This window comes from Macrosteles quadrilineatus, unplaced genomic scaffold (genome assembly GCF_028750875.1).
Source record: "Macrosteles quadrilineatus isolate MER2022 unplaced genomic scaffold, UCM_ALF_1.0 Scaffold_7__1_contigs__length_78375512, whole genome shotgun sequence".
Taxonomy (NCBI): Eukaryota; Metazoa; Arthropoda; class Insecta; order Hemiptera; family Cicadellidae; genus Macrosteles; species Macrosteles quadrilineatus.
In genome coordinates this window covers 55,658,696-55,685,989 of record NW_026542600.1, presented here as the reverse complement: position 1 = coordinate 55,685,989, position 27,294 = coordinate 55,658,696, and the positions used below count along the sequence as shown (strand labels likewise).

At 36.5% G+C, this 27,294-nt stretch overlaps 1 protein-coding gene across 1 annotated transcript in view; it reads right to left on the bottom strand.

The window, feature by feature from the left end:
- The window catches only part of LOC128999004 (protein CASP-like), a 60,423-nt gene that overhangs the window by 9,507 nt on the left and 23,622 nt on the right, over positions 1-27,294 (bottom strand). The window contains exon 2 of the mRNA XM_054425360.1: positions 12,695-12,844. Coding sequence (XP_054281335.1) covers positions 12,695-12,844 — 150 coding nt within the window. The remainder of the gene's footprint in view (positions 1-12,694; positions 12,845-27,294) is intronic.

Sequence of the window (27,294 nt, the reverse complement as noted above, 5' to 3'; positions counted from 1 at the left end):
TACGATGATTTGACTATACGACAATTTGACTACACGACTATGCGACAATTTGACTACACGACTATTCGAAAATTTGACTATACGTCAATTTGATTCCACGGCAATAATGTACCACGATTTGACTGTGGCCACACGACTACCTGGAAACTACGCAGCGACACGTCACATGGATTTCTCCAAGTCAACCGTTCTCATAATTAATTCTCCTGCGTGTCCACTACGTATTTCTCCAGTTCGATATTAATGCAACAACAATTGAAAAGAGTTCAGATTCGAATTCACTTCCTGCGTTTGTTCGCAAGCTCAGAGCTGCGTGAGATGTTTATTTATAAGTTTTATCTTGACACAATATATCAAGGCTTCGCTCAGAATTTGTACTTTAACAATAATTAAGCGATCGTTCCGCGCGATAAGACCGAGTCCCACTTTCGGGAAGTGGTTAGCACGGTGTGCTTCGCGATGTCTCTTGCACGATTCGACGTTTTAAATATTCACTTGTTCGCTTTCCAAATCTGACCTTATGCCTTATTAACATGTTAGAAACTATGGAATGTGTACAGAAACTTATTAAATTCATAATTAGCTAATTATTCACCCAACGTATCCCTTCAACCCACATACAACAATGAGGGACCTCGTCATGGGTCGGCCTTGACAAAGTTGTGCGAGAGAAGATGGCTGAAAAAGATTCATTAGTTTTTATGTACTTTGGAAGTAGGGTGGATTAATTTGTGCTTATTAGAATAGTGCATTAAAGAATTTCACTACGTCGAGACGTTCAGGGTTTGAATTATTTTACAATATTCGATTTCAAAAAGAAGAATTTTAAAATTATTTCACATTAATGCAACTTTCTTCTTTGTAATTGTTAGAACATGGGTAAACTTTATTAGTAGTTTAAAAAGTTTCTTTTTTAAAATATACAATTAAATTTAATTATGTTAATCACAAGTGAAAATATACTATTTTTGCACAATGCAGGGTTAAAAACTAGTTTCATAACTTTGTCAATCGTAATAGAATTTCAACAGCATTAGACTATGTACAACGAGAAAGATTCAGCGGGGATGAACATTCGTGTTACATCGAGCCAATTATGGCTAGATTAGAATAAATAAGAAACAGCTGGCGATCGTCGAGTGTGGTCCTCTTTGCAAAACATTCTAATTTTTACATTAATTAATCCCTTCTGAGAATCGTCGGATAGACCAATTAAGGCACAACACGCCGTGCTAGTTATATTTTAAACACTATTCTGCTTTTTAAGTATTTAAGGTTTTGATCGTAACGTTTCTCTTAATTTGCAGAATATTGATGGTGTAAAATGTAGCATACTTCGTAAACTTATTTCTTTGTTTCTTATTAGGTGGTATACACTGTTAACTACAAAATATAAAGGACTAAAAGTATAGAATGAAAATGAACTGTGGTGTTTTAATGTCCCAAATAATATTATGTAAATGTAAAGTAAAAAAAGCATTGTGATGGTTCTTAAATTTATATATTTAATTATGAAAACAAACTAAAGATGACCACTTAAAAATTACGCTTTTCAACAATACAAGAACACGTGTACGTTTATCAAAACACAAACTATTTTAAAACATATTTTCCTCCAGTAAATTTTCCAACATGGAATCTCATCATATAAAGTAGCAAGATGTAAAATCGAAAGCATAATAAATCAACTTTAATTTCTCCTATTCAATATTAAATCCGGGGCGAAACATAAACAATTCAAAGACACTGTTAAAATTCAGTGAATTGATCGGAGTGTCAAATAAGTATTTCAGAGTTTAAAGTTTCATACAGCATATAAATTGGACGAACGGGGTGAGTGGTGGGGTGGGGGGGGGGTTAACGTTAAAAGACTGCGGCCAACTGTAAGTCAGTTATCGACTACGATTCGGAACAGTTAATTACGCACAATTAAGTGACGAGTTACAACGGAGTGTCCCGAACCGATAAGGTATCAATCTACATACTCTCTTGCAATCGACTCGATAAATTTGGTCCTTCGAGCCGGTTAAAGCCCATTCTTACTAAACCTATACTTCTTAGTAGTTAAACGAGTTAAACACGCATAAATCTACTTAATTAATATATGTGTAAATTAACTTGAATTACATTATGTTACGGCTTTAAATTGTATTTTTATTGCAAGCAATTAAGGAAAAGACTGATTAGAGTTTTGATAATAATTGGGGGGAAAGTAGTTTACGAACAATAGAGAAATGTAAAAAACCCGATTTTAATTGTTTACATTCAACTAAAATAAAATATATTGCATTAGGTTACTTTTGTTATAAAATATAAATGCCAAAGTATATAATTATATAAAATATACTAATTTATTAATGTATTACAATTTGTTTTATTTTACTGCAAGTATTATCAGTTTATGCGTTAATCAATTAACTTTATCGTGCCCCACTTTAGTTTAACCACTATAATTATTCGAAGATAAAATGTCACATTTTTAACGACATAATCGGCGAACGTAAAATCGCCGAGTTGGAGGGGTGGCTATTGCCACTTATTGACTATAGGACACTTCATTACTGGCAATTAACTATAGACATTTTGCTCCTTCAGTCTTTTAATACCTCCCCACTCTGTTCCAATGCTCCAATGCCGATAGTCATTATGCTTCTTTGTCTGTAGTATTCCTTTCAGTCCCGTTTTGTCTTACAGTATTGATACAGAGCTCTAGATTGTTCAACTCAGTTCTTATTCATTTGGTGAACATTTATGACTTCATATTTTATCAATTAGTACGCTATTTGAGTTGTTGAGTACAATTCATGAGTGTGGTGTATTCCGCTTTATGTGGTCAAATTGATAATACCCCGCCGCGGCAATCCTACAGATTACGCGAATTTCCATTTGCTTGATTGGATTTTTACTAAAATTTGTCCTTACTAAGATATACTCACTATTGAATAAAGATTACGTTTAACGAGTAGGTAAACAACGATAGGTTTGCTGATACAGGGTGGGCTTTCTCCGCTGCCGTTAAGCGTACAATAACGCTTCATTCGCTAAAAATAAATTACGATACGTTTTTAATTTTTGTTGTAGGCCTAAAGTTTTCAATTTCGGCTGTAAAAATTAGAATAACTAACAGTATCAAATTCATCGGGTTTTAACCAATATTAAATCTCACAACCAATATGATCATATGAAATCATCTACGCAATACGATTTCTTTACATCTTCGAATCCATTAGAGGTTCAGTTCAATGGGACAACTCAAACGAGGGTCTGGCTACAAAGTCGCCGGATCCTGTAATGTCGAACGGTAATCTCTGGCCGTCAGAACAAAAACCGAAAGATATTATGCATACATAACGATTCGTTCGGCGTGCGACGCGCCATTAGTGGCGGCGTTGCAGTTTTATTTTTGCCTCATTAAAGCCTCTTCTCAGATCGTTTAGTCGATCCGAAGCTAATGTAGAAGAAGCGAGGATCTGTCTCGTCCACCGAGACCGGATCGTCACGAGAGATGACGTATAATTTGTGGATCTGTGGTAGTGGTAACCCTGCTACCGGATGCCGGGGTGGTACACATGTGTCCTCCACATCCCTCTTCCGGTCTCATGGAAACATCCGAACATCCCTCGAGAGTCTGGAGAGTGGAGACATGTGCCACTTGGTCAGTTCCCACCCCATCGAACGTTTCAAAATAAGACGTCAAAACTGTGGGAAATGAAGGGACTGATCTAGGCTATAAGCTAACATGTGAGGAGTGTTTTGATGGTTTTTCAATGACTTGCTAACACAAAATTTTGGTTTGGAGGATAATATTTTATATTTATTTAAAATGTAGATTTAATGAATAAATAATTTAGATATTTTGACAATCCACTGCTGTCTAGATTCTACGAGTGGAATATGACGTGTTCAAATCAAACGGATCAACATTTTAAAACTATATTCACATTGGGTCCACATAATCTTATGATCTTCAAATAAATGCAATAACGATAATAATAAAAGTTAATAATACACGAGTGTTAATATTAATTTATGAATTATAATGGATGTTACAACTCTTGGTAACGTATAAACTTTAAACAATAAACAAGTAGTACCAATACGACAAACGAAAACTAGACAGGGTAAAAATGATAAGGGCGATCGCAAGGCGGCCGATATTCCTTGCATGAATATTGATTAAACAAACATTCAAATTAGTCATATGAGTATCGGGGGGGGGGGGGCTGGAGGGGGGGTCACATCGTCTTGAGGCTCCCCCGTCGTGTGAATCATCCCGATTACTAACAATAATTATGAACAAGGGACCTGATCGATTTGCATTGCGAGAGTGGCATTGGAACCAGTTGGGGCTGTAATGGCTGGGGGATATAAATCAAGTTTTCATTCTTTCAAATAGGCTTGGGGGAGCGGCGTCGAACTTATATTTGCGGTCCTACAGTTCACAATCTCAAAACTCCACAAAGATTACGTCAAAAATTTGTCACCTCTCTTCGAGAATGCGAGGGTGGAATTACCCTCTTTTATCGGTTTTGTCTGGAGTTTGAAATTAGGTTTTCCGAATATTTTAAGATTCAAAAGACATTTACACGATTAACGTGGTCGAATAACACATTATGATTTACATAAGCATATCTCAAAAGGAAAAAAATACTTTATGCAAATTACAGAATACGAAATTGTACGAGACCAAAATTGAGAACCTAACGCTATTTGGACGGGATCGCACACCGATATACAAATTGGGGAAACTTGCGGTCTGAATGGTAATCACGTTATACCGAATGAAAGCCAGGGGCACATCTGTATCAATATTCAATTCCGACGTAGCACAGGCCGATAGTGACTTAATCACGGTATTGTGTGAGTGTGTACGTGTTTGTAAGTGTTTGTGTGTGTACGTGGAGGTATGTGTGTGTCATTTTGGGCGTATCAACAGTTGGGCAGTTAATAGGCACTAAGATACACGTCTTTATATGCTTTGCAACAACCTTCGGTATATCTTATATTGGTACCACCATGCTTTTTCTTTATAATTCAGTAATACTACTGTTTTAATAATAATAATATATTCTGGCAATATAGGCTGCTGCAGGACACTTGTGTATAAGGTAATACAGGTACTAATTGTAAATAATACGTAAAAAATGTGTTACAGTTTCTAGATCATATATTATTTATACAATAGAACATAAATTTTCATCTGTACTTAGTCCCTTTTAGTATAGTTAAAATATAATATCAATAGTTTTATTCGATTAACCCCCACGTTAACATTTGAGTATGGTTAGTCTATTTTAAATGCTATATTTGTAGTTGTTACACCATAAAACGTAAATAACTTATTGTTACAATCAACTGTTTCTATTGTTGTGTTATATTTTTTGTCTATTATTTAGCACCCTCCGATGCTATTTGTAATTAAAATGAAACTATTACAAAATAAAATCGTTTAATCCATTCTACTTAGGAGGTACATTCATTACAAAGTTCAAATGGCTTAAGTTTCAAAATGGAGATACAAAGAACACGTCTAAAATAGAGTGGGAATTATTGGACCCGACTATTCTGGTGACTAACTGAAAAGAGCCATAAAATTCGAATGAAAAGTGATGCTAATGATTTTTATCGTTTTCGGGACGACGTGGCGTCTATATGACACAACGGAGACGAGCTGCTCGTATCACATTCCACGGGCTCCTTACCTCTAATCTCGGCCGAATCATTTCTGTTTATGGCTTTACCGACTGAACAGCCTGCACAGATAAACGAGCCGTTATTACACCTTTCAATTTTATTACGTTTTTATTGAATTTGAACTCGTCGAGTTTCTTAAAAATTCCGGACATTCCAAAGTGGGTAAACATTTGCGTGTTTGGGAAATCGGATGTCTTTTATGTCTATTTCATGTTGTATAGCCTTATTGCACGTAAATCCATTGACTATTGGTATCAGGGTATACATATCTGTATGTACAAGATGTAGCTAATTTTTAGTTCGAATAGAATATAGTAGAAAAACTCACATAGTGTGCTACTGCCAAACACCTACCTGAGCTTTTACGTTCAACCATAGATGAAGTAATATAATTACTTCATCTATGGTTCAACGACGAGTTAAAGTAGACATTTAGCTTGTTTTGACCAATTTTATTCAGTATTTTATTAATTTATCAGCAGCGCAATGTCAGTTTAACTACGTTCATTTTTATCACAAACTGGCTACACCGTCTACTACTCTATAAAAATATTGCCTTTCCAATAATAAGGGAGTCTTTGTCTTGTCTTGAACAAAAATAAAGATATCTCACCCCCGGTTGTTTTATACATATTTTAATAAAATCACTGGCCCTAACACTATTGTTTCTGATAGGCTGGGTAAAAAATTTAAGTTCAGTAAAGACACAATCAAGAATTAATACTTAAATAAAATTGAAACAACATTAAACTCATTCAATTTAAAACTATAATTGACTAGGAAATAATACAAGTTTTCACTAAATACTCAGGTGCTAAACTATTCAAAGGAGCAAAACATGTTATGAAACATAATGAACAACCCAGCAAAATTTGAAGCTAAACAAAATTGTGGCTCAGCGTTAATATAGGTATTAACGATGTAAGATTTTCGTATATCAATAGCGTGCAGGGATGCCTTGGATGAGTGATAAGCAAGATAGATTGTCAATAGACTGCGTAAGTGATTACTTAGTAATTAAGGGTGATTTCAAAGCAGGAGATTCCCGATACTCAATTGATAGGAAAGTAACGCACCACGTGCGTATCACGAGTATGAGTAGTTAATTTATTGGTAGAGAATGTGCATAAGTATTTACAGTTTCTATGTATTCTGAATTATGGTAATGTGCAAGATTTTCTACATGTGTTTACTAAAAACAAAGATTTACTTAAGTTGATCGTTATCGTATTTTTGTAATGGTTTTACCATTTTTACTTATTTTACTGTGTTTGTTAGTTTGTTATTTTTATCTGGTCATTATTAACTTTTTAATATTCGAAAATATTATATTTAATCGTTATTGTAACTCTTGTGTATTATTTTTACCGAATCACGTCAAAAGACTGCTTAACTGCTTCTAATGTTAAGCGTAAGTGTAGAGCCTCATATCAGTCAGACTTTATTGGGATATCACGGCAGCAGCCACTGATCAATCGGTATATCAAGATGGCGTTGTTTTAAGTCTCTCTCACTCGCACTCATTACGTTCGAGAGTCACGTGTATATCCTTCTCTGTCCAGTCAAGACTCACCCCTTTAGTCGCGTCCTCCCCTCGCTTTCGTAATAAAGATTCTAGCCAGATCGATATGCAAATAACGATAGGGTAGTTTGTTTTGTGCGGAACACGTACGTCCGATTCCTTTGCGCGACTTAATAAAATATACGGAGAGTCGGTCTAATTGCTACTCGCTACTCGCCTCTTGGAGCAGGACCAAAAACATTTCATCTCCAGTGGTCACTTTTTGTTTCTTCATATCGTTTCGTCCCCGTTTTATGCGAATGGGACTCTCAACCGAGGCTACTTTCTTTGTGGCCGATATGAAATATCAAAGGAACGTTGATATGAAAATTCCCTCGTATTCCCGAATTTCGACAAAGATCTCCGCTCGCAATAAGATTCGTAATTTGAGCTCCGGCTTTTGCCGCTACAATTGCAGTGAGCCATGCATATTAGTGTTTGCTTATACATTTACGTTGACAATTTATATTGGGTAAAATATCTCTGGCTATATAAATAGTTGTGCTTTATATTTATCGTCAATGGAAACAAGTGTTTTTACCTTTTTTATGGGTAACTGAGTGGTTATGCTCGCCTTCAAATCTAAAGGTTGCTGGTTTAATGCCAGCAAGATTGGGGTGTCACCCAGATATAATTTGTCGTTAGGTTACAAATTTTCTAACAAAGGTTAGAGGGTAGATAGTAAAACGAGGGTTTGGACTGATCCTTATAAAAATCGTAAAAATACCAGTAAACACAAAAAACACCTACGAAATTCACGAATGTTCTAAAATAAAATTTCAAAATTTACGTATCATACACATAACTAACAAGTAGCAGCATCGACGTCCAATTCCCTCGAAATTTACCTTAAAATATATCTTCGTCAACATCAACCCGGACAAAACCCTTCATGGCTAAAAATTCCGGTCCACCGACCCTATTGTGAATTAATCAGTCTATATCGTTAGTTCAAATTAAAATTAATGTTGGTTCTGTACATATCGGAGGGAGACAAAAAGGAAATAAATAACAATCGGCTGGGGTGTCTGAGTGAAGGGGCAGAGCTCAAGTTTGGTGGTGAGTTTTTGTTGTGTGGCGCATACTTGGCTATCCACAAATTCGTCAAACATTTGCTGTTGCTCATAGCTCCCCACCCCTTTAACCCTTTCCTCTCGCATCGTACTCGCCAATAGCTGTTTATTTCATAAAAAGTTTAAAATATACTGAAAACAGTACAAGATTATTTTAGTAGTTTTTTTTTTCAAAATTATTGCTTTACACTAAATATTTATTTGGATTCGAACGAATAACGGAAATATAAAATTAACATTTGGTTTAGATTTCTACAGAATTTTTTTCAATCGTATAGCACATTTAATGCGAGATAAATACAAAAAATAATGTTGAAACATTTTTATGAATATTGCAGCTATTTCACATCTCATTTAGCGTGAGAAAACACAACATTTTTCGATTTTCGCGAAAGGTATAGAAATTTGTTCAAAACATACTTATGATTTGTCCTTTCGTGACCATCGGAACTAGGTGAGTTAGGCAAAGTACAACAGCAAGCTATTTGTTCGATTTTAATGTCAGTAGCAAAGCGTAAAGACGTTACCGATATGTTTACTTCTCGACATCAAGACACAACTAACAGCTGATTACCAACCCATGTCGGGAAGCGTTGCACCGCAAACATGCACGGTGCAGTTAACGCACTTCCTCCTCTGATGCACTCGGACATCGGTTTTAACTTATAAAATGAGCGAGAAAGTTTCTCAGTTTCTCCCGCGGTCGTGGGAAGATCCAAGAGTCACTTTACAACGGCCAAGTGTGTGTACAACATGATTACAAGGGGCGAGATCTAGAAATGTAAGTGTCGTGTTAAGTGCTAATATGGCTTGAACTCAGCGTTGTTTCAGTGGCTGATTCCAAACCGACGGCTGTTTTACCAAGATTAGTAATTTCTCTAGCCAAGACAATTTTATTAAAAGCCGATTGTCAAATATGATCGAATCTTGGTCCAGTTTTGACCACGATAAAGATACTAACTTTTCAAGGATCGAACGAACGATCTTCAGATAGTTAGCGATAACCACACGTTATTCCTCACCTAAGAAACTTTTCAACTTGATAAAGCTGAATACCACGAGACCCTAAAACTGAAACAAGGGACAAAACACACAGATAAACTGCAGTTACGAGCGAAGCCCTTATCAACTTAAAACAAAACAGTGAGTAAACAAACAGGGAACTAGCGCCGAGCCCAAAGGAGCGCCGAGCCCGTCGATAAACAAATAAAGACGTAAATTAGAGTAATTTACCAAAGCTAGAGGCGGTGTGATACAAGTAAACATTTGTCGATCATAAAGAGATAGTAAAGCTGAAACCGATTTGCCGAGCACGGAGCGCGGCGCCGGCGCAGACCGTGCATGCTACAGCTACAGCGCACCTGTCGACGGAACGTTTTATTGCGCAGATAACTCGGTGGGTGGCTTCCAGCCGTTTGACACGTTTACGGAGCTCAGTTCCCTCGGTCTCGGTACTGTATGACCGTCATATCACGCTGTTTATGTTCGGACAAGTAAATGATTATCTGGTCCTGAACTGGTGCGATAAGATGGCTCCCAATTCCAAACCGGCTACTTCGGCTTCGGGGCTCGGGTTACCTGGCCGGGGCCGATTTTTCGTGCAAGAAAAGCTTTTTTTTCAATGTAGATTTAGTTTTCGATTCGATGATAGACTGGACATACAGTTGTATGTCTCGTTTTGGTCAAGTTGTGCTTCAGACTTTACCGAAGACAACTATCCAGTTTTTTTTCTGTTTGAAACAAAACCCATAACTGGCTTTGAATAGTACTAATGATAGTAGTGGGAGTACCCAGATTCTAACAGCATTTTTTTCGGACAGGAAAAAGTTTGACAAGTATGGCGGTTTCCAAACGAATGGTCATTAGTCGGACTGCAGATAAAGTGAAGATGTCTGGCGATGGCGAACGATCGCACTGTTTGAAGCAATGCCGATGTTGGTGGCGTGTCCGATTATTGCCCCAACTTGCGTGCAAGACAAGTTGTATGGCCAAAGCCAAGGGTAATTTATGCCTCAACTAGTTCTTATATTTACATAATATACAGTTCCAGTCGCCTACAGATCGACTGCGATCTCATTCTATATTGTGCTCCATATCGTTGTGTGCTTTGTAAATTCTTTTATTACGGATTGAGATAGATTGCGTTGTAAATGAAGTGCAAGATAATCACACTATTATTTTAATTCCCACATTATTTCGTTAAAGTACATTGGAGATTTGAACCAAGTGTATTGTAGACATTTTCGACGTATAGAACAAAAGGAAACTAAATATTACAATTGAAACGTCTATTGAAACATAAGACTGGATGTAGATGCGAAAGAGGGTGCGAGCGCAAAGGTAGACTCGTTTTATATTTTATTCATTGGCTTCCTCGGAATCTTTTATTTAGCTTGTCTCATTGGAAAGTTTTAATTGTTATCGAATTGTGTTTTGATTCCGAGTTTATCAAAGATGGCGATAACTTGATTATTCATTTTGTGGGGTTGACTTCATTAATTAAGATATTCGAACTTTTAAATTTTAATGAGACGTGAAATATTGTCTTATAAGTGGTTTTGTGTTGTATTGACTACAGGTTTAGTTGAAATTGGAATTAAATATTTTTCACTTATCATTAAAAACTTCTTTTTACCGTAAAATAAACTGAAATAGGCTATAATCGAATACAGTAACTGAAAATACCATATGTTAAACTTGGCTATCCTTGTGTAAGATTATACAATGATCACGGTAATCTTAGGTCTATCTTAAGTATTTTTAATAGCCCTGATATATCTATGGCAAGTCGGAAGTAGTTTTAGGTTGTTCTACAAGTTTTGTGTATATATCATATTTTTACTATAAGAATCACATACATCATGGTTTTATTTTTGTTAATCAAACACTGTTACCTATAAAAATATCATTTGAGCATGAAAGTATAAATTCATGGAACATTTCTTTTTTTAGAATTATTGCACGATTAACATTTTTTAGGTCGTTCATAACAATTTTAACAAGGCTAATCAATGTTTTAATCTGACCTACTTATACAGTCACTGTATACGAAGCGTCCGAAACACGATTTAGAAATGCGGGGGCGTCAGCCCAGGTAAATAACAGGCCACATTGGATATCCGTAGACGCGCATGGCGGATACAGCAATACCCTCGAAATCGCGACTCCAAGCTAAATTTAATTCTTGGCATAGGTTGCTTATAACGCATAGTTTCTCTTGATGATGAAAATATTAAGACACCAGCGAAATGGCTTTTGCTCCCATCATTTACACAAAATAAAATAATAATAGCGACGCTATTTCTCTTTGCATGTCTCTTTCTGTCTCCGTCGCTCCGAGGTTTCAAAATAGACACAGTTCCATCGCAATCTCTACCTGCTCAGTCGCTGCCGAGTTTCCGATAGTTTACTTTGGCAGTCATCTACCAGTGATATGTTTGAGTTCAAGTCGTTACTAAAATTTGAGTGATGTTCGAGCTATCTGTTTCGATACTACTAGCATAGAGTAAATAGATCTATGTGCCACTACAATGATTTAAAACGTATATCTGTTTTGAAACATGAAAATACATATTTGATAAACAGAAATGCATCAATTAATTAAAATGTGTCATGTACTAACTATATGTCCTATATTTCGGTTTTACTTTTGAGATCAGCAGTTTGAAAATTGGGAGGAACTAACAAATGGACAATTGGAATTACTCTGTCTAAGATAGTAAAAAATCCCGACCGTTCCCTCTAAAAAACGTAAACAATGATATTCACATAACATTTCTAAGACTCACCATGATTCGGAAGATCAAAAGATAGTTGAATTGTTTAAGAAGTAATGTTTAAAGTTGATTAAACTGTAAGAGAATCCAATTGGAGCACAGCTACGAACGTTAAAAACGACTTTTGCTATCATGGATCACAACTTTGTCATACGACAGAACACACATAAACGTGTTCTTAATAAATCATCATGTTATAAGTACTGAGTTAAATCATTGACTGTTGGACACCTTGGGTAGACATCCCATCTATACAAGCTGGAGCCAAATATTATTAAAATGGAACATAGTTGATCACAAAAACACAGAATGTGCTACTGTTAAAATCATAAAGTGGTATCATATAGTCTCAGTTGATATTACATACATAGTTTAAATAATATCCTATCTTTGTAGTTTTAGTTTGGTTAAAAATGTGTGTACAAATCAGAAATCAGCAGTTGACAGCAGCACAGTATGCCGGAGGTTTAATTCAACTATTTCATTCTAAAACTAACTTCAACGTAGGGGTTGGATGCCTAGCCAAACTCAGGGTTAAATTCATTAAGGTTGATTGTAATTATCGTGTAAGAGAACTATGACTAGTTTACCTCTTTATCTTTGGCATTGAGTTCCATCTCGGCGGATGATCGCTTGATGGCGTGGTCGTCTTGTCCAGACATCTTGTCCGGGTTTTGATGGTTGGCGGCGGAGAGCTGCTCCTTCAGGGCTGTCACTTCCTTCTCGGCCAGGGTGGCTCTCTGGAACAACACAACTGGGTTACTCACATGAAGGATACATTGACTAAACCATTCCCTGAAGGAGGAACTAAACAATCATGTACCTGAGGTGACATCGTTGGTGAGACACCTTCATGACGTGACGGCACTCAAATAGGTAACGTCAAGCTTCAGCGATATAGTAAAGACTTATATTATTTAGTACAATTTGGTAGCTATATGAGTTTCAGATGCGAGAGAATACGGTAAGTAAAAATTGTTAAACGTTGAATACCGTAAACGCTTGTTATTGTTTTTTGTGCTAATAAATCGTTTTGGATTGGAACTAACTGTGAATTATTCGTTAGCTATACACAACCTAGTATACATTACACTTAAAATACTTGTACAGACGAGGATTAGTTCTAAATGCTAACTGGCTGGCATTAGAACTGGGCGATTTGGCAGTTTTGTAAGCTGTTCGCCCCTTTAAACAATTAACGGTTTTATAATAATTTGTTGTCAACATCATACAATTTGTAACGAGCGGCAACTACAAAGGTCCAGTACACAATGTAGCAATTCGCAATCACGCGCGTTCTATTATTTGGCAACCGCTTCACTATTTCATACACGTTTTCAAAGAGAATTGTCAATTCGCGTTGCTAAACAGAGGAAACGCTATTTTTATTGTAACAAGTGTTAATGTCTAAGCTGGTCCTGTTATATAATTCAAGAGCGGGCGGCCCGATTCGCAAAATATAAAAATGCGGCTTAAAGATGAAAGTGGCATTGTTGCGACCGTGACAATGCTAGTGCGTCCATATTTAATGCGGGCGGACCGCGTATCGCGGATGACTTCATCGGGTGATCGCGGATGAAATAAAAACGTGTCGATGAATTAACATTCATAATTAACTAACTTTTTTATGTTTCACCAAAAAATTGAATTAAAGTATTAAAAATTCAGTGAAAATATCTAACTTATTATTAACGCCTGAGGACTAATACAAACAACTACCTTCACAATTCGAGTGGTGCTCACATGGATTCTCGGTAAATATGAGTACATAGTGTGACAATGGTGGTAGCTAGTACTCGTAACCTCGGACAATTATATGAAACTTGATAGAATCGCGAGCTTTGCGGAAATTCAGAGTAATTCCAAGGTTCAGCAAAATCTGGATCAGCACGTTGACCCGAACAATGATAGTAAACGTAACAAGTTAATGTAATCGCGATTGTTAGTCGATAGCGACGTGGGTGAACAATAGTCTGGTAGTGTTTGTAAACGTCCATTCATAACCGGGCATCCTTGGGGCAGAGCGAAGGGCGTGTCGAGGAAAATAGGTGACGTGAATGAGGTGAATGAGGTGACGTGTCCACGTGTGACTAGGTTGATATGGATGGCTTGAATGAGATAGGTGAGACTTGGGACAAGGGTGACTTGGACGCCTCCTCACCGAAGACCGCCTAAAACACTGGAAACTCCCAATAAAAAGGGTAGAGGTGTTATCCACCGAACCCCAAACCCCACACCTTTACCGTAAGGTGAACAAAATATGAAAGAGGGAAGCTTCCCCGACCCTCGCCCGCACTGAATATGAAAAAACAATACTGCCCCACCCGCACCACCTATTAAGGCTATATGCCGTTACTGCAATATATTTTGATTTTTAATTCAACACCCGACAGCCTTCCATTCTGAGCCCCATAAAATGATATCAACGGCAACCATCTTGCGTTCCACAGAATCTTGCGGTGCGGTTTCATCTATATTCCCTCTGCTGTTCGAATTCGAACATTAACTATTCTTTTTATCGACAATTTTCAGTTGAAATCCCAAAACAGTTTTATCAAAATTGATCATTGCATTGATTTGAAATTCTAGGTCGAATTGAGGTACGATCTTCGTGTTTTAACTAAAAATTTTATATGTGATCTGGAGTTTTAAACATATACACGCTTATACCGAATATCCGTATAATATTTATTGCTATTCTAAAATTAAAAATTTTGTGTTATGACGAAAATCGTGTTTGTAAAATACATCACCTTTCAATTATTTAGTTTGCTATTCGTAATCAATAATGTTGTCAAAGAGAATAAATTTCTAATTTTATATTATTAAAACGTAGCTAGGTTTTAAGTAAACTAAAACTTATTAAAGTAAGCGTTGCTAAAACTTATTATCACCAAATAACATGCACTCAAGAGACCAAAAAGTATTATAGTAAAATGTAAAATAATTTAAACCACAACATGTCCGCAAGAAAGTCTATGATTAGAAAGATACATAAATATCAGTATACTAAATCTAAATGCTTTGCAATTTTTGTTAAAGCTTATGAGAAAACCCCCTGAAGAGAATTGAAAATTATAAACAATTGTGACGAGTGAAAGCTTTATAACTAACAGAAAAACTACGTTATTGGATTTAGACTAGTTTTTGAATACGCAACCATGGAGACTGAAGTGTATTTGCCAAAAAAATAGTGTAAAATATCAAAAGCGTTAAATAAAATTGTGTTCTTCAGCTATGTAGGTCCAGTTGGACTTCTGCTATAATAGATCGACAGTAGACAACAGACTGCAGACTACAGGTCAGGTGTACGTAATGAGCGATGGTAACGATGGAGGTCTACAGGGAAATTCGCTCTACACCCTCCCCACCGATTGATATACGCCTTTTCGATCTAATAATAAATAAGCGCGCCTAAGAGTAATATCCCTCCAAAGTTAGGCGCGAGCCGACTTGCGGAATATATTCTGATTTTATAGGATCAAAGAAAACTTAACAGGAGGCGAAGAATGCTCCAAACAGAATGAATAATACGCTGAAACAATATTGAAACGGGCTTATGGCGGCTGGTGTGCGTTCTCAAACTTATTAATATTCAGTTTCTGCGCCTTACCCGCCGCAAAATCTATTACCTCCTCAGCCCTCGATCGCCTACACCGATTTTTTATTTGAGTTTGCGAAGCTGTTGATTTTTTACGCCAAGATGAATTTTGATACCTGCCAAACTTAGTTGCTGAATAGCAGTCGAGTTCATAAATAGGCTGAAAATGTGACTCGTGAAATTTTAGTTGGAGATGTTTCTTTAAGCCAGCCAAATAAATCTATATTATTGAACAGAAAACAACAAAATAGTTTGGCTATAGTAATGATGATGTATACACAACATTTTGCAAAAGGCAAGCTTTGCATTAGTATATAAAAGTAGACACAAGTTTCCTACGTTCGAAATCATTTCTACGTGACAGTTACATGTATATGAACATATAAAACATCATGTTTGTATCAGATTGTAAAAGACAACAATAACATCGCAGAAACATCAGACACCTTATCAGACAATTTATAAGAACAGATGGAAAACAACAAATTCACAAAAAAAACTTGGTTATGTAGAAATCACACTTGCAGTTATCGCTAAACATAGAGAATTGACAAACAGTCTTCTTCAGTATAGCTAGGACCAATAAGATTTTTGAATTATAGACTGCAATTTCTAATCTATAAAATTGTTTAGAATAAAATAAACACAGACGAATGTATGGTCTTAAAATCATCTGGTTAGCCGAAAAATCAAACAATATGGAAGATAACCTCATCTACTGTAAATATCGGTTTTACATATCTCTTTTAATTTTCAGGAAAGCGATTTCGTTAAGAGTGTACACATGAAAAAAAATTATGTACATCATTTCATTGAAAAAATTGACGGCCAAAAGTCAACTACCAACAACATTTATCCAAATAATCAAAGTCACTCAATTTATCGTGTTCACGAACACCATATATACATATAAACACATTTGAACTAATAATGTTTTTGGCCTCTGGAGACCTCAAAGTGAAAAAATAAATTGACCCCTGGTCCATGTCTTACCATGAGACATATACAATATTTTTTTACTATCCTATGAGAAATTCGCTAAAAGTTATTTTCGTATTTGAATGAATGGGGTATTATCAGTATTCTTATCGTAGTACAGTTAAAAAAACCAAGTGACGCGGGACGCATGGCTTGCGTTGTTGTGGTGTTTGGTGTGTGGAGTTTGGTGACCGGAGATTTGCATGGACAGGGTTGCACATCCAAGGGGCAAGCAGGGAGCTCAGTATCGATCACACAATGACCAGGGAGGAAAGCATCGACAAGAGATAAAACGCGAACAGTCGTCATGAAGCCTTGGAGAAAAACCGCCCCTTACCCTTATGGTATCACCCCTTTGATAAGTAATTAACCACCCCTTCCCGAGTAGTCATATGGCGGGCCGCTCGCTTAGGGATATATTTAAAAAAACACCCTCGCCAAACCCGCTCCTTGCCACCCCTTCGATAAGACAAATAATTATATCGCCGGACCCTACCCCTTTGGTCATTACCTCGCCTTCAACTTACGTTTATTATTTTTCTCATTTTTCATCCACGTCTGTAAGCCCTAAGCCGCTTAATGTACATTTTCGGAGGGGACGTTCGGGGATGTGTTTTATAATCTGAAGTATTTTAAGCAAAGTTATGGTAATTATCTTTACGCAGAGTTTTCAGAGGAGTACACATTTTTTCGGATAAGTATAGTGATAAAATTCGGATTGAAGTACTAATTTATAAATTACTATAAAGTAAAATAACATCGCATGCAAATTTAAATACATTATTATAATTACATAAAATAAAACAGCAATATAAATTGGCCCAAATATCATTCACTGTTAGAATAAATAAAAACCCCACAATGTAAGTTAAATACAAAAAAAATACAACTTTGAAGTTAAGAAATCAAGTGAATGCATTTTAAATTGTATACTTTACAAAAACCGGTCTAACTTCACTTTGTACTTAGGCGAATTATCACCACTTACCTACGAGGAAAAAGTTTCAAACCTATTCTGCAATCTGCATTCTGCGTTCTGTTCTGCGATAACTGAGGAAACTCGAGGTTCCTTACATCGCCGCTAGGCAGCGCGCGCTGTCTCGGTCTAACGACAAACACGATGCGGTAAACGATACGTACTTATTGTCAGAAAACTCTAAATGGATTCCATTAATAATATTCAAGTGCTACTTAGAGATACAAAAGTGTATTGCGGTCCGGAGTCGGCTGGAATTTCAGCCGATTTATCGGTTATGCATTTATTCATCCCCGCTTCGTTTAGTGAAATTCTTATCCGTCGAGCATCCGTGCGGCTTTTACGGCGACGATTTGTTTCTAAAGATTAATTAAACGATTGCATTATCTATAAGTCGTTCGGAGAAACGAGATGGTTGATAACATTTTCATGCGACGGACAGAAGAGTTAATTAACGGCGATTACATATTCGAGTAAAATGGAAGATTTCCTCACGGGAACTAAATAATCACTCGCGTAGAGAGTAGAGCCTCCTCACAATCGAATGGCGTATAAATCTCAAAAACCGCGCGTTTCTTATCTAGTTTAAAGGTAATCAAACATACCGGTGCTTGTTTGCGCGTGTATCAAGTTGTATATTTGATCTAATACATATCTTTGCGGCGGAGCTTAGTCGCGACGAAGTCAAACACCGAGATAACGACAATTACCCAATGAGGGGGCGGGGGACGGTAGCGGTAAGCCCCCCGTAAAACGCTTACCGCTTACGAAAGAGTGCCGAAATCCCTCAAGAAACAATAAAATAGTTGTAGGTAAGTAGGGTAGATGTATTCGCCGTATTGTTGACTTCTGCTATCTCGTAAGCTGGCATTACCGAGTGAGTGATTTACTCTATTATAACCCGTTATCTGAGTAGACTTATAATGTTTGCTGCTAGGCGCTAGAGACCTTGCATCTTCCGCGATATACCGAACATAACTGTAAAACTGGTTTAGGGTGAACGTTTTGTAGGGGATTGTTGTAGTATATTGATTGAACGGTCAAACGACAAATATGAAGGGGTGAACTTAGTTAAATCCAGCGAAGCAAATAGACTACTTAAACACATTCATTATTCTAATTAAAAATAACTGTAATACAGAATTAAAAATAAGGCATTTTCATTCAAAGATACTAGAATATTCTGTTATTTATTGTGATACAATTGATTTATTTCGATAGATGGTAGTGATATTTCTGAGTCGACTACACTAAAACAATATCAATTCCCCAACCATCCAATTATAATACAATTCCCATTGATCTTTAAGTCGGCAATAGTGTGTTTAGCAGGTTGGTACCCCTTCCTTCGCACTGCGCATTGCGCATTACACTAGAACTAATGAGTTAGGTGAGGATAGGCGATCGTCCAAATTAGAGGAAGGAAGCGGTCAATCTGGGGGCAAAGCTGTATTTTACACGATGTCGACATGTTTAGACCTACCCGAGGATGTTGCAGTTATCCTGGCGTTATGCGTTACCTGTTACGGCTCATGCGTTACGCACCGTACGTTACGCCCCGGCTCGTGCGATCTAATATTTGACCAAGCGCGGTTTTACACCTGTGCCGCCGGTGGATTGAAAATAGCCAATTTGACCTGGTATTTAACTCGTGTACTGAGTACTGTGGTCGTGACGCGACCTTATAATCCTTGCTATGGAGGGATTTTGGACGAGTAGTCACAGGGTGTTTAGAGTGCAGGGTACGCTTTTGTGTTGCTTAAGTAGATCACAACACTCCCTGGAAAATATGTGGGTGTACTTATTCAAAAACTTATTTTCATGTTACTAACAAACTGTCGTTATTTCAGAGCCAACCCTACTAAAGAGCAAACACTGATCATTTTCAGAGGAGCTGCTAATTTGTAATTTTAATTTGGTCACTACACCATAAACACACTTATGACAATCTTTTGTCAAAGTTCCAATAGAACACTGATTTTCCATACTTGCAAGTTAATACAAACACAATCACTCTGGCCAATCTCAATAAATAAACTGATACTGATATTATTTTGTTATGAAATTCTGTGTTTTGTGACTCATTTACGACTTCCTGTGGGAACTGGAGACTGTATCAGTTCCCACAGGATATGAATTTCCTTTTCAAAATACCAAAATAAACACTTTTTATCGATTTATGTTACTTTAAAGGAATTGAGTCTCATGGTTGATATTTGAAATACCCAAACAGTTCTACTGAGTTGCTACCAGTTGCTACGCACACAAAAAATCAAGTCTGAGATTTTATTAGTTCCAACGGTAATACCATAGATGAAGTAATATATTGGTGTTTATTTATTCTATGGTAATACGCCTTCAAAAGTTGATTTTTTCTGTTTTCTTATGAAATGTTAAGATGGGTTGAAAACTGTTTTTGATACACATTTCAATAAATATGTACTGAACATAATATTTAGGCTGTTTCTTCCATATTAAAATACTTGTCATCACTCTAGTGTTCATGGTTACCGAGCTATGCAAGTTAACGCAAACCCTCACATAAGCAAGAATTAGCGTGTTCCGCAAAACAAAAATGGCCGCCGTAGAAGTAACAAAAGAGAAAAAAATATAAAATCACTTTTGAACTCAGAACTAATATAGGTATCTAGGATAAAAATATTATTTATTTTTAAAATGGCCAAGAACCCCTGTTGGATCACTTGATATGGATGGACCGGAGAACGCGATTTCGGTTGAAATAGAAACAGAAACAAGAAGACGCATCGATCGGAATTAAGTCGGATCTGAGGCGGATCAGCGTGCTGTAACTGCGCCGTTTAGGATAGAAAAAAATATCGCATTAATTGGGCAGATATCGGTGAGGGTTGGGGCCCGAGATCGCATTATCTGACGTCACTAGCGAGTGTGGAATTAAATTTGAAAATTTCCGACTGCGAAGCCCTGTTCGCCCCCGTTAAGTCTAAGAGTGTCACATCGAGTGTAGGAATGTTAATCCCTATTGCAACAGTTCCCTAACTTTGATTTCCTCGAATTGATTTGATTTCGCACCTCAGAGAGTCGTCTTATCCTAAAATCACCTCCCTCCGCTCTCCCCCCTCTCTAGAACCCTCGTTTGTTAAACTCGTGTAGTCTGTGACAACGAGTTTGATGGAATCACAATACTTGTAGGATCTCATATGTGAAACGAAAGGTAAAATTAGTTTTCGCCGAACTATGACGTATCGAGGGTTTAGATTCTAAAATATTTTGTGAAGAACAAAATGTTTATTTTGAAACAATAATTATCGAAGTTTGGATCATAATCAACATGAATAACAACAGTGATTTAAAAGCCAAGTTTTACACGTAAACTTAACTGGCCAAATAGGCGAGTCTTTTCCAAAACAAACCTAACTTAATTTTACTAAGTAATTTAAGGGTGTAGTACATACTAAACTCTTGTTACCTTAAATTAGCGATATCATAAATCGTTTAAAGCCACGTTTAAACAATATCAAACTGGTCTTGTGAGCGTCACAATCTGCAAGAGAAAAACATCTGAAACACGGAGAGTGTCGATTGGACAAATCAAGAGTAAATTGAAAAGCAACAAGTGATGCTATACCGGCACAAAAACCAGCTGTTATTGAAATACGTCAAGTCCGGTCGAACGCGGCGACGTGACATCTGATCGATTGTTTAACAGGGCTATAACTCAGTCCCTTCGTGCTCTGAACAGTCGCACTGTTTTAAAACAGTTGATGAATTGTAGCTGTAAACATATGTGCGACGAGTGCTCCGGCTCGTAAGGAAACGATTCAATTGGTTTTCCGAGCTATTAATTCGGTTTTATCCTACATCAAATGCGCGTTTGGCTCCCGATGCCGTTTCGGATCGGTTCGAGTTCGGTTCGGTCGTTCCGCATGGAAACCGCGATGTTGAATGAGTTGTACATCGATGTTTGTGGATAGGAGGAGCAGGATTAATGTTGTGCTAAATGTCTAAAGTACTATGTATGCTCTGCTGGAGCTAGTCACAGGTATTTTCACAGGCTTATTTCTTTCAATTACTTTGTAGCCAGATTACTCTAGTACACTGGATAATACAGTGTACTGCCTGTCCTATATTCTACTATATATATATATATATATATATATATATATATATATATATAAACTTATTCTAACTGTAAATGGTTTAATGTAACATATATAGAGATTATTTAATAGTGCATGACCAAATACATTTATATTCATTTATAAGTACTATTGGTACTTCTATGCAGTATTTATAACCTACAGTTTAAATGTCAAGTGTACTTAAATGAACCTTACCATTACTTAATGTGTTCTCGATTTATTTGTACCTAAAATTACTGCATATTTTTATTTTACATGTTTTTGCAAAATTCATGATTTAACTATTCATTTAATTCCTTTGGGCATACTATTTTGTTAACATTTATGTTCATAATTAGACTAGGATGAAAATGAAAGTGCACTACTATTCAGAACAATCAATACTTTTATGAGGAATCGCACTAATAGGTGTGTATTTTAAGCTAATTTGAATGTAGGGCGAGTGTAGAATTTATTGAACTTATTTATTGATTAAGATTTGTTGTTCAATAAGATCAGGTGTTTCGTTATTTTAGACCACTGTAAATCCTAATGTTCAAAAACAGCTGAGCCAGATGTGACCGAAGGCGAGCACTACTATTTCAAACAAATAAAATATTTAAATTACAAAGTTGTTATAAAAGATTACTCAGTTATATTTTTTTCGCATAAATAAGATTCGTTACTAGAATTATATTATAAATTATTTTATTTCATAATACGATTGGAAATCAATAACCGATTAGAGAATTTATCGCATTAACGTACCTAGCAATGTTCGAAGCAGGTGTTGTTAAGCAGACTGCTATCGCTTTACCCAAGCCAGTAATATACTGCTCAGCCTATATGCTGTGCCCTGTATTGCTGCCACCTTTATTTGCTTCTTGTTCCCAAAGATAATATTGTGACGCATATTAGCACACTGCCTCCCCCAAACCCGTGTCTTCTGGGTTCTATTTATCTGGAGATATAGGTCTAGAGATCATTGGGTAAAGGTTACGTTTTGTTTTGAGTTTGAATCAGTAAATTTTCGATGTTTAAATTTGAATTTTTGGGAAACTTTTGGTGAGTTTCGTATCAGTTATTGACTAAATTATTTTCATTTGTGTTGTTGGTTTTGATTGAAAATTTCTAAAAACGAGTTAGAATGAAAATCAGATAAAAACACTTTTTTAAGATAGTTTATATATTTTTTAGATTTGGTAGACCAAGTTGCTTAACACTTTGCAAGCAACACCATGTATTACGCATATAAAAGACACGGGAATAAATGAATACTCATAATAATAACATCATTAGTCATAAATCTACACTTTTTATGTTTGATCAAACAGATCAAACGATTTGTGAAACTGAGCCATTACCATGTAGGGATATTAAATTTAATAGTAACTAAAAGAGAAACTGTTATGAAGTAACCACCTAAAACACTAACTACTTATGTTTAGATCGCACTAATAACTAGGATTTTGCTCATATGTCAACAGTTTCATTTCAATGATTTTATATCCGTATTTTAACTTAATAACACTACATGTGTAAAAACTTTTAATATTGTTCGGTACTAATCAATCTTGGTTTTTGTCAAATGTTTATATTTAAATCTAATCATATCCGCAAGTATGTTTCGAGTTGGTGGGAGGAGCGAATAGAGACATTGCTGTTGGGCAGACGCGACATATCGGGCCAGCAATTGTACTTCTAATTGGCTGAAAATCGTTCATTTAGCCAATGACGTCAGGGTGAGAAATGAATTCTTATCTTTGATGGGTTCTCTGAATGTGGATGGCTGCCAGTAATTCATATAGACTTGCATGGTTGTTTGAAATCTGCAATGTGGTTGGTACGATTGGAGAGTATTTTCGGACTATTTTGTCACGAAAAAAATAATTTTTTTAATAGTTATCAAAGCACAAAGGTACTATAGAGTAAAGGAAATGTTAACATTAGGGCCTATATTGTAAGTGATTCCAACAGATTCATCTGCGTGTGGGATAGTATATATTGTCACTTGATAAGTAAAGGATGTAATTTATGAGAAACTAATAAAAGCAAATATACCCGAAAAACACAAACTACAGTAGGTGAAAGAGAGTGTAAATCAAATGGAGGGCACCTAAGATAAAACAATTAAAAATAATTATTTACGTTTTTGTCAAACTCAGAACTGTTAACCACTGCAGCAAAAGGAGCTGACAATGAATAAACCGATCATTACAATGTGTCGCGAAATGTTGAATGGTCATTCCACAATACATCTGGATGTATACAGAGCGTGGCTTGCACGCGAGTTGATAAGATAAGCAAATGCCAGCACGTAGCCAACAGCCAGCCAGTTAGCCAGTTAGCCAGAGTCCCACGGCGTCATGCGGATAGCCAGCGTCAGCACTCCATACCACAAGTTAATCTGCAGCAGAAGTAGCACAACGTGATCTGATAACGATGGTTTCCCAAAACTCTAGTTGCATTACGTGTGATAAGCCTGGTGGTTTAGTGGGAAGACGGTTTTCCTGGAATTGCAGATGCAGGTTGTGTTGGTTTATGGGAAACTGTGAACGCATGGTTGTGATGTACCTTCAACTCATCTAGGGGCGGTAGAGCCTGGTTTATAGTTTACCCAATGATATAAACTGAGTTATGTCAAAGTTGAAATGTTTATTTATTCCAAGGTATATCGTAGCCACATTCAAGAATTCCAGGATCGGACACAGATTTGAAAAAAAATGTCCCCGATTCCGAAAGGTTACCAAACAACTTTAAAGTTCCTCTACAATTTGATTTTGGTTTGAAAAATATATATTCAATAGTGGACCTAATAGCATATTGTCATGATATCGCACAGGTGAGAAGAAATAAATATCATTGGTTGTTTTATTGTAGGGCATGTACAATGAGATTTTATGTGTATGATTTTTTTTATTTGTAATAAGTAGCCACAGAGGAATGATTTAAGGATTTCAACTTTAAATTTTCGTAAGGATTTCATTTCCTTTTTCCATATGGGCAATCCTACCCATCAGAAAATGTATTTACGAAGTTTTTATTACAGAAAATGTTTGTTTAGAAGTATAAAACATTTCCGTAAATACTGTACCTGCAGCCTTGTTTGCAGTATGATTTGCAAAGGTTAAACAACACCCACTCATTTGTATGACGTCGATTTCATCACGCCACTTTAAAACATGATATGTTGACACCGGAATTGCAAACTCTGCTATGGCGCATTCGCGACGAATAATGAGAGTGGCATAGAGAAATAGAATTATGCAGAGAAGAAAACTTTTATGCGACACAGTTATAAGTTACTTTGACGGCTCATCAGCGAGGTGACGTCTACAGATCGTAGATCGGACGTGTTATGTCTCCGGGTGATCTGGGGGATCAAATCGTGTTAAATCACAAGTCTAAGAAACGCGGAAATCTCACAAGTTTTACACGGTTTTAACGCACTCGCAAAGACTGGCTGGCGATGGAAATTTTAATTATCACACGACGTGATACTCGAAGTAGTAAATCTATTTTTAAGATCTATGTCTTTACAGTTTAAAGCACACTATATTTAGTTCAAAGTGGTGACATAAATCGCACGCGGAATGAAGCCGAAGTCTCTCATAAATTACCATCCGGTCCCTCGGTGTTGAGCGCGATCCCTGCTCTCCTACACTCGGTAACTCTCTACATCACTTCCGATTTTCTATTATTGTATTGTTTTTCAAATTAAAATATTATATAGATGCATATTGGATTTTTCTTTTACTTGATAATTTGGATATTGAAAAACGTATTATTCACAGTAACTCTAAAATTCAGTCCTTGAAGATAATCATGCAAACACGAGTTATCACAAATAAGTAGAGGTAGACACTTATAAGCACAACCTCCAGTCCCCAACACCAACTACCCTCCATGGGCCCCGGGTGACCATCAAGGTTGACATCAATAAAAGTTCGCCTTTGACATGACGTTGACGGACCGGAAGCCGGAAGCAGATGACAATCGTTTCGCCTGATTTGTCGAAGGCATGTCTACTCATTTGAATTCTGCACCAGACAAAAGAGTGATTCTATTTTGGAGCTTCATTTGTTTCCCCGATTAGAACTGGAGTTGGGAATAATACTGACTGTCACTGATTACTTGATTTTGCCAACTTTGACGGAGGCTGAAGTTTCTCCCCCTCCCGACACATCTCCTCTCACAATAGGCCTAACCTCTATTTACATATCGAACCATCGGCTTTATATCGCCCCAACGACAACCCTTGTTTTTACTCACTCGATTTGTTTACGTCGTAATTTTTTCAAAGGGCTCCGAGAGATTTCTTTTAAGCTACACAAGCAGCGTTTACACTCTCAGTCGTTTATGTAAATGTATTTATCCGCACAATTTATTATTTGTTCTAATGATTTATTAAAGGATCTTTTACCTGTGTTTCGATTCGTTATATTACTTTTAATAATTGAATATATTGGCTACATTGACGAAAGAATAAATAATAAGGTATATGTTGATGTAGTGATTTCATAGTAAAGCGGTAGCTTTAAATACCAATATTAATTTTAATACATCGAGCGATCGACAATATTCCACAAGTACAATAATTGAAAAGCCAGTAAACTCACAATGTTTACCGTGATCAAATAGGAAACAATGGCATCGATAGTGCATCACGCAATCGCTACAATGTTTCACATTTTGTTTAATATCGGCTGCAATCTGTTGTAGCATCCTGAACTATACCATGACAACGATCCATCGAACTACTATTAGTATGGATGTTAATGGGGGATTTCGCCTTGAAATCGTTTTTTACATGTGGGGTACAAGTTCAATTCAATGCGAAAATATTGAGTAAAATAACTACGTAACTGTAGTTTTACGTTTTCATTAAAGTTTATGAAAACTTTTTAGCAAACAAATGAGGAATATTATTTATTGGTTACACATTTATGTATAATTATTAATTGCTATTATCGAAATTACCCCTAATCAATGGTTCCCTAATTTTCAATCCTAAATACGATTAGAAAAACGTAAAGTTGACGCGACGAAGCGTATTTGAAGTCTACAGTCGAAAAATCGGAAAGTCTGCAACGCAAGTCTGCAAGACCGGGTGTTTATAGATTTAATTAAATTAATGCAGGTTGCCGTTTCCCAGCCGCCTCTGACCAACTCTTTTTAACTCTTTGATGCGACCAAGTTGTCTCCCAAGTTTCTAAATATAAGTATAAGCCTTTCGATAAAGTAGGGAAGCGAGACTTCGTTAATTAATTAATAGCCCCATCTGTTTCCAAGATTCCGAAGTGAGTTGGTGCGTCGCGTCGGCTTATCCCTCCCCCTGCTTTCGATAACTATTTAAAGGGCCCTTGGCGAAATTAGGACCCCTTCTGAGTCGCGAATACTTACATTTGCTTATTTGGTGACGCAACTGTTATAGGTAAAACTGCGATTCGAGAGGAACGAGTAGATAGTTTCAGTAAAGAAAATGCGACTGTTACTAGGTTAGATGTTACAAATAAAAAAGTCATATCGATGCAC